Genomic DNA, 14,644 nt, shown 5'->3' on the forward strand with positions numbered 1-14,644 from the left:
CCACCTGCACGGCAGCTGCCCCGTGGTGTGTGGGTGCAGCGCAGCTTGGCCGGGTGTCGTGTGCTGTCTGGGAGCTGGGGCGGCTCCACCCGTCAGCCGGAGCTCCCGGTTTGATTCCGCAGCTCCAATCATTCCCCCAGCTCTTCAGGGGGGGTAGCCTGGATCTGTGCATGGGGTTTCAGCAGGCTGCTGCTGCCGGCTGGGGAAACAGCCCAGAACCACCGCCATCACCACCCGGCAGCAGCAGCAGCCTGCTGTCACCCTGCATCATCTGGCAGCCTGCACCCTGAGAGAAGAGCTGGGGGAAGTGATCAGAAAACTGGGGGAAAGATCGGGGACCTGGGGAATCAAACCTGGAACTGAGGGGATATTCAGCCCCGACTCGATTCCCCAGCTCCCTATTTGATTTGCTTGGGAGCTGGGGCAGCTCCCTATTTGATTTGCTTGGGAGCTGGGGCAGCTCCAACAGTCATCCAAAGCCCAGCAGCACATGGCTCCAGCTCCCAGACAGCACACAGTGCCCTGCCAAGCTGCACTGCACCTGTGCCATGGGGCAGCTACCACTTGAGTGCCAGGCAGGGAGGGCAATCCCTGCTGCCCCCCACTGTGCAGAAGCAGCTCTGTCACGAGTGCCCAGAAGGCCCCAATTGCCATTCCTGCAGCTGGTGGGTGTGGGGCTTTTTTTAGGGTTTTTTTTGTTTAAGTGCCAGGACTAGGATGGGGCAGGGCAAGGCAGCCATGGGAGCGGCTTCTGTGGCTCCCCGACCTGGGGAGAGACAGGCACAGCCAGAGGAGCCACGGGAGAACCTGCAGCTGCCCGGCTGTACCTGCCTCTCCCCAGCTGATCTGAATGATGAAATTAGTGCCGAATCTTCTGAAGCCAATTCGGCCAAATCAATTCAGGACAGTGATCCGGATTGAATCACTGTCCTCCGAAATGGAATACTTCCCTATTTGGACAGGCCTACTATCTGAATGGACGGGACGGAAGGACCAAATGGAAGCTGATCAACATGTACTTGTACAAAGATTCAAGGAGATGCACATTAACTTCTGAAGACCCACAGGTTGGCCACCCCTGCTCTAGGGTGAGAGCTAACCCAATTTGGCCCTGTTCTAGTCAGATAGATGCAAGCTGTCCTGGCTTCATTTGGGGTAAGAATGGGCACAGAAACAGTAACTTAGGGCAGCTGAAGCAAGCAAAGCTGTCCCCACTGAACTTCAAGCACATGAATAGTTCCTGCTCTTTTCATAAAGACTTGCCATCACTCCCTTCCACTCCTGGTTAAAAGTCTCCTTGTAACCCTGTCCCGGGCTAGTTTTTCCCAATTTGTGGTGTCAATGCCACAGTTCTTAATGTTTGCTTTAAGAGTATCCTTGAAGTGTTTCCTCTTGCCTGGTAAGGTGCTTTGTCCCTGGCTGAACTGAGAGTACAGCAGTTGTTTTGGTATACGTATTTCAGACATGCACACACAAGGCCCTGTCTACCACAAATGGTGTTGTATAATCAATGCTTCCACTCCGGTGGCGTTAGCGTGGGTGAGGACACTGGTATTTGTGCAATAATCTTTCTACTTTATGCTAAGAATCTTGTGGAGGTAGCACCGGTGATGGCGTTCCAGGCACGACACAGTAATTTTTAACATGCTAGGGAAAGGATCCTATTGTATTGTCTTTTCAGGCCATTGCTATTTCATTGATTCTTTTTATGTTTCTTGTCTGTATATTTTTCAGCTTGTAATTTACATTCACTGCTATTAAGGTCCCATTATTTCTATTCTCAACATGGTGATTTTCTCCGAAACATTTCATCATCTTTTTCTCATCTCTTAAATCAAGATGGACTTTTTGCCTGCCATAATTTTTTCTCTGTTTGTAACTTTTCGGGTGCCCAGCAGATGTTTTTGCACCTTCACTTGTTTCCCTCAGTTCTGCCAACAGTTGTTTTATGCTTAGATAAACAGTCTATTTTAAAAAATTGCCAACTATACAGCTAACTGGTTGACAACTATTCTATTTGCACAAAATAAAGGGAAACCTATTGTGTGGTTGGTACTTAGACAATAGCCAACTACTTTTTAGGTCAGTGGTTAACTCATCTCAGTTCTTAAAACATGATTGTATATTACAGCTTCCTTTCTCTTGTGCAGGGCTAGCTGTGACCAGGTGTCTTTGCAATAAACCCCTATGTTGTTTCCTGATAGAGACAGACATGTTCTAGCACTTAAATACAAGATGCAATCCTGGGATTAGACTATTTTTGCTTTCCTATCCATAAACAAACTTATCCTGTCAAATGGTACATAATGCTAAATGGATTTAAGAAGACCTCTGGATAACCATGCTTCCAGTCACAAGTGTGGTTTTTCTTTTCTTTTTTTTTTTTTTTTTTTAAATAGTTCACTTTAGTGGAAATTTCTGAATTCTGGAACAGAACTCATGATTCTGAATCTTTGATTTACATTTTTTAGCAGTGCATTAGGCTTAGGTACTCTACCTAACTTTTCTTCCTCTGCTCATAGTAAAGCAACCCAGGTACATTTCCAGTTAATTCCATGTTGCAAAAATTTGTATTTGTACAAACAAATAATGACTACCAGGTTAGATTTACAAGAGAATCATGTAAAAGCGTTGTCCACACCTTCACACCATTCTCCATCACTTATAAAACACTAAATAATTCCAAGTGTTTTGTTAGTTTCATAACATGTATATGAATGCACTGACTTTAAGAGCACCCTAAATTTTTACTACCTCAAAAAAACTAAAAAGTTCTCCCTTTAAGCCAACAAGCTTGTTACTAGAAAATGGTATCCTGTTAATAAAACCCCTACAGCAGTATATTAGGACGTAGAATTAGATACTGAACATTTTCAAAATTACACAATAATTCCCCTAAAACCTAGTATCTGGGGTACATCTTCATTGAACCTGGAAGAGCTGTAAGGGATAGCAGTCTTGTGAATTATGATATTCTGTGTGTAACCTGCCTTGTTCCAGAGCAAGCTGAATAAAATGATTTATACTCACCAATGACGTTTGATCCTCAAAAGGTCTGGTAATATTTTTTCTGAAAAAAAGAAGGGGGAGAAGAAAAAAAGGTTTTCTTCCTCCCTTGTGATTTCACACTAGCCACCACGATAATACTTGGGTTCCTGTTCTCTGCTGGGATGACTTTAGCTTTAGAAGTACAGTTCCATTTTAGATGCAAAACCAGCCATTCTGTTAGTTTTTCTTTAGTTTTTCCCCCAAGTCAAAAGTTCTTTGTCATTTCCTCTTGTTTTCCTCTTTATCTCAACACCTGAATCTCAAACCACCATGTAGGCAGTTCTCCAGAAAGAGATGCCTTTGCTTTTTCAGCCATGCTATGTTCAATATACTTAAATTTTCATGAGCTGTTGCACCAAGCTCCTTATCTTGTATAAACAGTTACAACATTTTTTCAAATTATATTTCATTATATATACTTTTTATTATAAACTGTATTTCCTACCAAGATGTTTTGCAACTTATCTTTAATAATGTTGAATTTTCAATTTGTTACGGATCTGCATCAAGTTGAATTCTGCACTATTTTGTGGGCTCTTTGTAGAGCCCAGGCTAAGTGTGCAGCTGATCAGTTGCATCCTGCTTTTCCCAAGTTTTTGATAAAGAGCACTGGACTCACCACAGAAGCTAACATATGCATGGTCCTTTTCAGTCCTTCACTATCACCCTCTGTATTATCATGCAGCCTGATCTTTTTAAATGTGGTTTGTTGGCTCATAAAATACCTCTCTCTCTCTGAATGTATCAAGCGCCATATTATCAAGCGATTTAAAAACATTACTTACTTTTTATATAGGACAGCAAAGGGCTTTTTCAGGGCATACTGTAAAATTAAAAAAAAAAAAATTTTGCAAGACAGAACTTTACAAGACAGCCTTTTAATGCAGGAATATAATAACCATTTTTTCCCTTAAATTCTACAAGAAAATGGCATCAAAAGAGAAGCGAATAGCTTCCAAATGAAACACAACAGTGCTCACAAAGAATGTAGCCCAGAAAGAAATCAGATGAGTAGCGAGGCCCACAAAAAGACAAGATAATGGAAACCAAGATTGGTGTCTCTAAGGGAGGTAGAGATAAGCTCCATCCGTGGGTACTGAAGGCACTGGCTGATGTCATTGCACAGCCACTGGCAAGAATATCTGAGCACTTGTGGCGCATGGGCTAGGTCCTGGAGGACTGGAAAAGGGCCAATGTGGTCCCTATTTTCAAGAAGGGGAGGAAGGAGGATCCAGGCAACTATAGGCCAGTCAGTCTCACCTCCAGCCTTGGCAAAGTCTTTGAAAAGATTATTAAGGCTCATATATGTGAGAGTCCAGCAGGAAAAATTATGCTGACGGGAAACCAGCATAGGTTCATAGCAGGTAGATCATGCCTGACTAATCTAGTCTCTTTTTATGACCAGGTTACAAAACACCTGGACACAGGAGTAGGAGTAGACACCGTTTACTTACACTTCAGGAAGGCCTTTGATACAGTATCCCACCCCATACTGGTGAACAAACTAAGAGGCTGCGACTTGGATGATTACACAGTCCGGTGGGCGGCAAATTTGCTAGAGGGTTGTATCCAGAGTGGTGGTGGATGGGTCGGTATCGATCTGGAAGGGCATGGGTAGCGGGTCCCGGAGGGCTCGGTCCTTGGACCGATACTTTTCAATGTCTTCATCAGTGACTTGGACAAGGGAGTGAAGTGTACTCTGTCCAAGTCTGCGGATGATACAAAACTGTGGGGAGAAGTAGACACACCGGAGGGCAGGGAACAACTACAGGCAGACCTGGACAGGTTGGACAAATGGGCACAAAACAATAGAATGCAATTTAACAAGGAGAAATGCAAAGTACTGCACCTAAGGAGGAAAGATGTCCAGCATACCTACTGCCTAGGAAATGACCTGCTCGGTAGCACGGAATTAGAAAGGGATCTGAGTCCTAGTGGACTCCAAGATGAACATGAGTCGGCAATGTGACAAAGTCATCAGCAAAGCAATCAGCAGATGCATGACAAACAGAGCCAAGGAGGTGATACTTCCCCTCTATCGGGCACTGGTCAGACCACAGTTGGAATACTGCGTCCAGTTTTGGGCATCACACTTCAAGAGGGATGTGAATAACCTGGAGGGTCCAGAGAAGGGCCACTCGTGTGGTTAAGGGCTTGTGGCCAAGCCCTACGCGGGGGGACTAGGGCCGCTGGACCTCTTAAGACTCTGCAAGAGAAGGTTGAGAGGCGACCTTGGGGCTGCCTATAAATTCATCATGGGGGCACAGAAGGGAATTGGTGAGGCTCTACTCACCAAGGCGCCCCTGGGGGTCACAAGAAATAATGGCCATAAGCTAACAGAGAACAGATTTAGACTGGATATTAGGAAGAACTTTTTCAGTTAGAGTGGCCAAAATCTGGAGTGGGCTCCCAAGGGAGGTAGTGCTCTCACCTACCCTGGGGGTCTTCAAGAGGAGGTTAGATAGGCATCTGGCTGGGGTCATTTGCAACTCTTTCCTGTCTATGCAGGGGGTCGGACTCGATGATCTATTGAGGTCCCTTCCGGCCCCAACTTCTAGGAATCTATGTATAGACATAAATAAGTGAAACACCAGAACCAAGAAACAGAACACCGCTACTTCTCATTCCAGCATTAAGAGATTCACCACTTTAAATTTTAAGGCTAACTGCACCAGGCTCTTAATGGGAGGTAGGGACAGGGGATGGAAATCTTTCTTGGGGGTTAGAGCGTGGGATTAAACTGGATTCTAACTATACAAAACAGCTGCAAACACAATGGAACCCTGATCAGTAAACTGACTCCTAAATCCCACTGCAATATGAACAATGATAGTAAACTCTGACAAACGGTATCATCTCTCTCTACACCTGTTTTCTGTCTGTTAAAGCAAAATAAAACCTGAGCCCACTATTCCTACAAATAGGTAGGAAAATAAAAGAACTTGGGAGGCCCCAAAATGAAAGGCATCATGGAAATGGAGAGTATTATTAAAACTCCAAAATAACAGTAAACATGTAGACAAAAGCAAATACATAAAATATTTATTGTAAGCCCAAATGATCCTAAAATAAGAGGCGAATACTTCTTTATATTACTGGAGGGTTGCAAGCCTACTCTAGTCCTTATATGTATTTACAGTACTTTTGGTGTTTGATAGTATTAACTCTGGCAGATTAAATGTGTTATCACCAAGGCAGACTTTATCAAAAAAATAATTATTTAAAAGGTTTCATTTAAAAACGCATATCTGTGACACGCATTAATTAAGACCAATTATATATATTTTAACCTGTTTGGTTGCTGGCTTTTAAAAGAAGCTTACAAGGCATTGTCTAACTACTGCAAAACACTTGCAAGTTAACCATTCATTCTCATGATATGCTATTTTCCACAGCAATGGTCAATTCTACTTCCCCTCCATCATGGACCCACATACATGGCTGCAGTTGACAAGCAATGTGATCTTGGCCCCTGTGGCAACCAGCACTCTAATAAGTACCAGACCTTACATAAATACCAATCCTGCTCCCTTTTGTGGTGGTGGAGACTGAGGGACTCTAGGAACAAACTCCCTCCATTTGCCTACTCTTGCACAGGAGGTGCTGCAGAAAGGGATCTCTTCCTTTCTCTTCTGGAGCTGCAAGAAGTTTTCCCACTGGGGAAAAGGAGTAGCCAACATAACTCTCACAAGCAGGATGCAAGGGGCAAAAAGAGCCCAGTGACTGTCAGGATAATCCCACTTCTACCTTTCCACCCTGTTTGAAATGGGTTGCTTCCTCTCTGCTCCTTCCTTCTCTCCAGCCCTGCAATGTCAAGCAAAGGGAAACAGGAAAGGGAGGTGGATGCATGACCCACCTCCCAAAAAATGGGAAAGGAGAATCAATGGGAGAACTGGGGGATGCATAACTGACAGGCTGGAGTACAGGTAGATATGGGCTTGAAAAGCAGAATATTAGTCCATTTGAAGCTGAAAGCTCCATACCAAATAGCTTTTATATAAAAATCTTTGCAATGCAATATAAATTCTGCAGTAGGGGCCAAAGATACCTTAATTCCTCTGATCTCGGCAGCTTGACAATACTAACTGTCATGCTAAAGATGGAGGTGGAATGGGAATATGAAAGAATGAGAAGACAGACCAAAAAAATAAAAAGGAAGAAAAGAGCTCTAGTTATTTGGGTTTTGACCCATGATTTAAAAAGTTTTACATTTGACCACACCAATCGTGCAACAGGTAACACACGAGTTACTGTTAAAAAATAAATAAAAAGCACAGAAAAATATTCTTGGTGCCCTGGAATAAGTTCTAGCTATACACTGTAAATATACATCCAACAGACATACTTACAATGTCTTTAAGCACTCCAGTCACAGTTAAGTTTGCATTTCCGCCTTTTATGAGCATGGCATTTTTCGTATTTTCAGTAAGCTTTGGCTCTCTCTTCTCAAGAAGTCGTTTTGCCCTTTTAGTTTTAGGCTTTCTGTGATGAGAAAATTAAAATATATTAGCCCATGTATGAAATGGGTGACAACCACCTGCAGTCATTAAATGGTAAAAAAGGAAAGAGAGAGAGAATACTGTAATCACATTCTGATTCTTTAAACTAATCTCAAAAGTCTATTCCAAACAAAACTGTTTTGTTTATTTAAAAAAAAAATCCACATGGTAAAGTCTTGTCCACACTTTTCTTAACTTGTGTCAATTAGTTTATGGGACAGCATTCTTTTCGCATCTCTGCAAAAGTGCATATGGCTTCTCCTCACTCAACAGACATGTATCATATTAAATGTTCTTATAAGCTGTTAAAAGAAAAAAATTCAACATCATGCCTAGAATATGTCTTGATAACAACCCACACGTATAAAGTAGGGGTGCACCGATAGAGATTTTTGGGGCCAACATCAATATCCAATTTTTAAAGAGGCATATCAGAAATCAGATGGGTACTGGTCGATACAGCATGAAGAGCTGCCTCCAGCTGGTAAGTCCACTGTGGTGGAGGAGGAGGGAAGATGCACGTGGGGTGGGGGGGACGGACACGACTGATCAATCCCCCATCCCCCCCCCCCAGTAAGGGAAGGGGTAGGCACTGGCCAGCCAAAGCAGGTGTGGGATGGACCCACAGCCTCCCACAGCTGCGCGAACCCTGGGAGGACCAGGGGGATGGGGCAGGCAGCACATGCCCCTGAATCTGCATGGGGCAGGGTAGATGGGCTGCAGCTGCAGGCTAAAGCCGGGGCTGCACCTTGGCTCTTCTTGCTGGGGGCTGGGCTCAGGGTGGGGGCTACAGTTGGGGCTGCAGCCACCCCAAATTTCACTGTAGCTCCCTCCCAGTGCCACTGCGCACTCCCAACTTTTCCTGGCACGTGGGTAGAGGCAGGGTGTTGAGCCGGGGCTGTTCCAGGAATGCAGTGACAGCCGTCCTGGGAGGGAGCTACGGTGAAATCTGGGGTGACTGCAGCTCCCTCTGTAGCCTCAACCTGAGCCCAGACCCTGGTGAGAAGAGCCCAGTGCAGCCCTGGCCTCACCCTTCACAGATCTGGGGGCACCCCCCTCCCCCCATGCTTTCCCGGGGTGCACGCAGCTGCAGGAGCCGCCCCCCCCAAACAAGCCGCAGATACGTTCCATGCCCTCCTCCACCACAGCTGGGCAGCACCTGCCCCTATCCCTGTCCCCTCCTTCACCATGTGGAGGGGTGGGGGGGTTGATCTGCACCCCCCACATCCCTTCCCTCCCCACTCCCCTTCCACCACAGACTTACCAGCTTGGGGCAGCTATCCACACTGCAAGGCTGTGCTCCTCGCTGCCTGAATGCTGTGCTGTGGCTGTACACACATACAGGCATTTATCAGCCAAATTACTGGCCCCAACAGGCCAGTTTCCGATACGGCCAAATTTTGTTTATACTGGTACCGATCTGATACCAGATGGATATATCAGTGCATCTCTAATATAAAGCATTTGTTATTTTACAAACACATGCTCTATACAAATACATAAAACAACAAAACTTTCCTAAAGCTTTCATTCCAAAGTTTAATGCTGGTTCCATTACCCTCATTTAGTGGACATTTGTCTTAGCCTTTTTTGTTGTTGTTTATTTGGAAGCATTCAGCCGAGTTTAGCTTTCAGTTGTTGGAGAATAACTGCTGATTTTTTCTTTTTAATATTTTTGGTTGGTTGGAGCCGACTGCATGAGTCAATACACACAACTCAGTACGAAACTTATTTAACTTGTAAAAGTATACATTGGTAATTTGTTCATACTGTATTTTTTCGGTATGATGAAGAGCAAAAGATATATATTGTCTCATTACATTTAAATTATGATTACAATTATTAAAATCGGCAAAATATGGAATGTTTATTCTTTGCACGGTAGTATATGCCTTCCTGTAACTTCACTTGGTTACTTTATTATAAATGAGTAAGATCATATAATAGATTGCATGTAATACATGTTTAATTTTAAGACAACACATGATGTACAGTTTCTAATGAAAGGTTTCTTGTATTTTTTTAATACATCATGAAGTAGCAGAGAAGTACCCAGCATAACTGTTGAGCCTGCAGCTGTGGTGCCCTGGACAGCTTTCTGAGACTACACTATTGCCTAATTTCCTTGTTTAAGGAAACTACAAGACCTTTCAAGTTTCTTTACAGAACCTGGTCTTGATGCCTTGACAGTAGTTTGAGGGACGCCTATGGGTTTTCCAGAAATGTAAAATGGTTGTAGCCCATCCAAGTGTGAAAAAGCAAAAAGAAAAATACAATTACTCCATCATCAGACTTCAAAGTAGCAAATAACATTCAAAGTTGCTGAAATTAACCAAAAAGTACTTTTGTTGCCTAACTCTATAACCACAGAGCAGCTCCTGAGAACTGGATAATATTCTCAAAAAGCCAGTGAGGCCACCACTGATGCATGCTCAACAGTTACGCTGGGCACTTCCCTGCTTCTTCATGACCCATTAAAAAAAATAGAAAAAACCTTTCATTAGAAACTGCCCATCAGACCTGGTCTTGAAGTAGGGTGAACAAAAAACAACCATGACCCTTTTACATAGATAAGGCAGACAGAGATGGAGGAGGACACCTAGGAGTGAGGAGGAGCCACCACCACTGCTAATGTCACTTTGAATGCTCACAGGCAGTAAACACTCTCTGCGGTTTCATTTCAGCCTATAGCCCACAGGCTTTGTACCGTCCTCCAGAGGGAATCTGAGCTTGCCCTACATTTAGAGACGGGCAACCCAACAGGTCAGGGGCGGCACAAGTATGAGTGCACAAGTGGCAAGAGCAGCCTGTGCAGCCGGCAGGCAGCACAGCAGCAGCTCGGGCAAGGAGCAGAAGCCGGAGCAACAGATTTGTTAGGGAGCGCGCAGCCGGGAGCAGAAAGGAGAGCAGCAACGAGGGCAGGGGTACAGAGCAAGGCGCAGGAAGCAGAGCAGCTGCAGCAGCTCGGCCGGCAGCAAGGCGGGACAGGGCTCTCGGAGGCAGGAAGCGCACACCCACACCCACGTCCCTCCGGACCCCGCAACTCCAATCCCGCACTCACAAGACGCGGTCCAGCGGCTCCATCTCGGTAGCCCCTGGCACGCGCGGCTCAAACCCACGTGGACACACCGCGCACAACCGGAAGTTCGCAGTCCCTTTTCACTCTGTAACGTCACATCCGCCTACCGGAGGCGATGGCGCCACTGCTCCCTCCCCGCGCTGTTTAGCAGCTTGGCCGCCAGCGCATGCTCAGTGACAACGCATGAGGGCGCTGCCCTGATCTGGGCATGAAGTGGGGAGGGGGAAGCGCCCGGTCTGCTCCTAGTTAGTGAATAGGTTGCTTTTCAGTACATGATCGTCATTACTACTATCGTTATTATTGTTAACGTTGTATTATTAAACTAATAAAAATGATGATAAGGATAATAATGACAATGTAATAAACCCTTTGCATCCTTTATTATCCTACCAAAAGTAGAGTGGAAGAAGCCGGTGGAACTTACCGCGCAAAACTAACCAGCGGAAATGAGGTTGAAGTTGGTTCCTTATTCCCAGTCCCTTTCTCAAACCTAATCTATACACACTAAAAACTTGTTATTCGTGAATTACACATTCTAAAGAGAGATAATTCCATCAGCTATGTATATTTTTTAATTAATATGTAAAATAATATCCTACATCAAATACAGAGCCCTAAATGAAGACCAAATTAGGATAGGATTATGGGGGAAACTACTTTTTGGGCCACCCCGGACTGCACGTTGCTGCTACTGGGGGACTGTCCCGAATAACCCTAAACACAATTGGAATAAGGAACCAACTTCAACCTCATCCAACAGAAGCCCTTTTGCACATGCATATCTTCATAGGCATGTTTATGCCCCATCAGGTTGTGCCTATTTGTGGGGGCACTGTGTTATTTTGGTTTTTTGCTAAAGATTAGCCAGAATACTTAGAGCCCAGTATAATTCTCTTCTTTCTCCAGCTGCATAGTGCATACAGAAATGCCTGTATGGAATCTGTGACCAAGTCACATACCCCTCTTACTGCTGTTAGGACCATGTCAAGCTAATACATATAGCTGCAATATATGGCTATTTTAAAAAATAGCAAAAATGTATTAACATTACTTCATTGTACATTTTACTTATGCTTTGATGAGGCATTTCTCCTTTTTAACATTGTATTGCCATGTTTATTACTACTATTTCAATACATAAACTGTCTAACCCTTTAATTTTGGTTTAATGTATTTTTCTATCAAATTAAGGAGCATTTATTTCCTACCTTTGTTATTTCCAAATGTTTAACTTTTGTTACATACCACATTTAAAAAAAAACTAGGTGAAGCTAATTATGTTTCATTTAACATTGTAGAATACTGCTACTTTCAAAATCATTACATGTACAAATAGCTGTTTAACAATACTTAATTTTAACAGTACCCGATCCAGATTGATTTCTGAACTCCATGTTGATATTGATCTGGGACAGAAGTTCCATAAACCGGTTTGGCCTAAATCAGTTAAGTCTGATGCTACATCCAACCAGGTTTATCTTAAACTAGTTTTGGTCATTTTGAAAGTGGTTTATGTGCACTGAACTTCTGTTCTGTTACAGGTTTAAACCAGTTTCTGATCACTTAAACCAGTTTACGTGTAACTTCTGTCCCTAGCGATTTTGTTTACTTGTCCTTCAATTCCCTTGAGCATAAGTAGTTCCCTACCCACACAGGTTGATTGCATTTCTTAAAGGATTGCTTTCTTAGGCTTTGATCCTACAAGTACTTGTACACAGATTTTCAAACTCAAAAGAATTATCATAATATAGCCTGACCTTCTCTATATCACAGACCAGAGAATGTCCCCTAATTAGTTTTGTATCAAGCCCATAATTTCCATTTGCACTACAGCATTTCTTGTTGACATATAACCTGGATTGCAGAACTCCACATGGTGCAGTATCTGTTGCATCTTAAGTAAATTGTCCCAGTAATTAATTACCTTCACTATTAAAAATTGCACTTTAATTCCTAATTTAGATGTGGCTAACTTTGGCTCCTGATCACTAGTCAAGTAATAAAACATATATGGAGAGTCCCAAAGGTATCTGTTTCCAGAAATCTCTTTCCTGTGCATGTTTTTGTAAAGCACAATTCAAACCAGCACTTAAAACGCTGTAAGGCTCTGTCACTACACTGAAACTAACTTAAAGGCTGTGTCCAGATGAGCATGGCCATGCAGTATAGTCAGTTATTCTCCACACTGCAAGGGAGAATTTGAGCCTTTGAGTCGGACCATAACCCTGCTGACTTATTGGGGGTCAAAGCTCAATTATACCAGCTATGGCACAGGTGTTCCTAAGGACTTTCATCTGAATACATCAGATGAAATTTCGATTTGGCATAGTGCTTTGCAAGTAAGTTTACATTCTCTTAGGGCTGCATTCACAGTTAGTGGAATAAAACTTCTCCCTTGCAATTCAACAGCGGACCTATGTCCAGAGACTGAAGGAAACTCAGAGAAGACAAACAAAAATCACTGAAAGGCCTAATTATTACTCTGAAGAATGGACAGTGTGGCCGAGATGAGGGAAACAATGCCCGTTTTGTTTCTCTCATCTCTAACAGATTCTGGATAGTATTTAAAGTGCTGGGGATGAATACTTACAACAGTTTGTAATTAAATGGATTACATAATAATAGGAATATATTTATTCCTATATCTATAGCATATTGTCTATGTTTTTACATACATCTTTGCCTACAAATGATAGGATCTGTAGCATGATCATCATAGTAAGAAATACTTAGAAAATTATATAGAGCCTGGGATTATATGAAAGCTTTGACTCTTCCTTTTTGCGTCATCAAAATACTTGCTAACAGACCATGAAAATGTGTTTCTACTCAATTTGTTAAAAGTTTTAGGGAAAACAAAAGATGAAGAGGTTGCTGTGCTAGTACATATTCTACTACTGAAATACTTTATATTAATACAAGCAGAAAGTTTAAGATATTTCAACCATGAGGTACGTCTCTCAGGAACAAGGTGAACTCTAATTTGCTTTGTGCTTTCCCTTGTAGCCAAAACTTTACTGTTAACTGTTTTCTATCTGAATTTGTCCTTGATTATTTCGTATACATCACTAGGTAAAATAACATGAAATGAACTAGATTGTGCTTTGTGGTCCTCACCCTGCAAGGACAGGATTGCGTAGCAAATACCAGACTTAACTGCTATAGCTACCACTGGGCCACTGGTGGAAAATTATCACCTGCTGTGGTAGTTGTAGACAATCCATTAGGCAGAGATGCAATCTTTGAAAAAATTATCAAGGCTCACATTTGCGAGAGCCCGGCAGGAAAAATTATGCTGAGGGGAAACCAGCACAGGTTCATAGCAGGTAGATCATGCCTGACTAATCTAGTCTCTTTTTATGACCAGGTTACAAAACGCCTGGACGCAGGAGTAGGGGTTGACGTCATATACTTAGATTTCAGAAAGGCCTTTGATACGGTATCCCACACCATACTGGTGAACAAGTTAAGAGGCTGTGACTTGGATGACTACACAGTCTGGTGGGTGGTGAATTGGCTAGAGGGTTGCACCCAGAGAGTCGTAGTGGATGGGTCGGTATCGACCTGGAAGGGTGTGAGCAGTGGGGTCCCGCAGGGCTCAGTCCTAGGACCGATACTCTTCAATGTCTTCATCAGTGACTTGGACGAGCGAGTGAAGTGTACTCTGTCCAAGTTTGCAGATGACACAAAACTGTGGGGAGAAGTAGACACGCCAGAGGGCAGGGAACAACTACAAGCAGACCTGGACAGGCTGGACAAATGGGCAGAAAACAACAGAATGCAATTCAACAAGGAGAAATGCAAAGTGCTGCACCTAGGGAGGAAAAACGTCCAGCATACCTACTGCCTAGGAAATGACCCGCTTGGTGGAACGGAAGTGGAAAGGGATCTTGGAGTCCTAGTGGACTCCAACATGAACATGAGTCGGCAGTGTGATGAAGCCATCAAAAAAGCTAATGGCACTTTATCATGCATCAGCAGATGCATGACGAACAGATCCAAGGAGGTGATACTTCCC

General features: G+C 43.3%; 1 protein-coding gene across 3 annotated transcripts in view; it reads right to left on the reverse strand.

The window, feature by feature from the left end:
• RPF2 (ribosome production factor 2 homolog) overlaps nucleotides 1-10,757 on the reverse strand; it is a 26,379-nt gene extending 15,622 nt beyond the window's left edge. The window contains exons 1-4 of one of the 3 annotated variants that reach the window (XM_006019478.3): nucleotides 10,609-10,752; nucleotides 7,398-7,530; nucleotides 3,834-3,871; nucleotides 3,031-3,070 (exon numbers count right to left, since the gene is read on the reverse strand). In XM_006019478.3, coding sequence (XP_006019540.1) covers nucleotides 3,031-3,070; nucleotides 3,834-3,871; nucleotides 7,398-7,530; nucleotides 10,609-10,631 — 234 coding nt within the window. In that variant the 5' untranslated portion in view covers nucleotides 10,632-10,752. Of the gene's footprint in view, nucleotides 1-3,030; nucleotides 3,071-3,833; nucleotides 3,872-7,397; nucleotides 7,531-8,811; nucleotides 8,831-10,608 lie in introns of those variants that run through there. The other 2 variants (XM_025198834.1, XM_006019479.3) reach the window with 2 other exon arrangements.
• Nucleotides 10,758-14,644: the final 3,887 nt, after the last annotated feature.

Source organism: Alligator sinensis, unplaced genomic scaffold (genome assembly GCF_000455745.1).
Source record: "Alligator sinensis unplaced genomic scaffold, ASM45574v1 scaffold737_1, whole genome shotgun sequence".
Taxonomy (NCBI): Eukaryota; Metazoa; Chordata; order Crocodylia; family Alligatoridae; genus Alligator; species Alligator sinensis.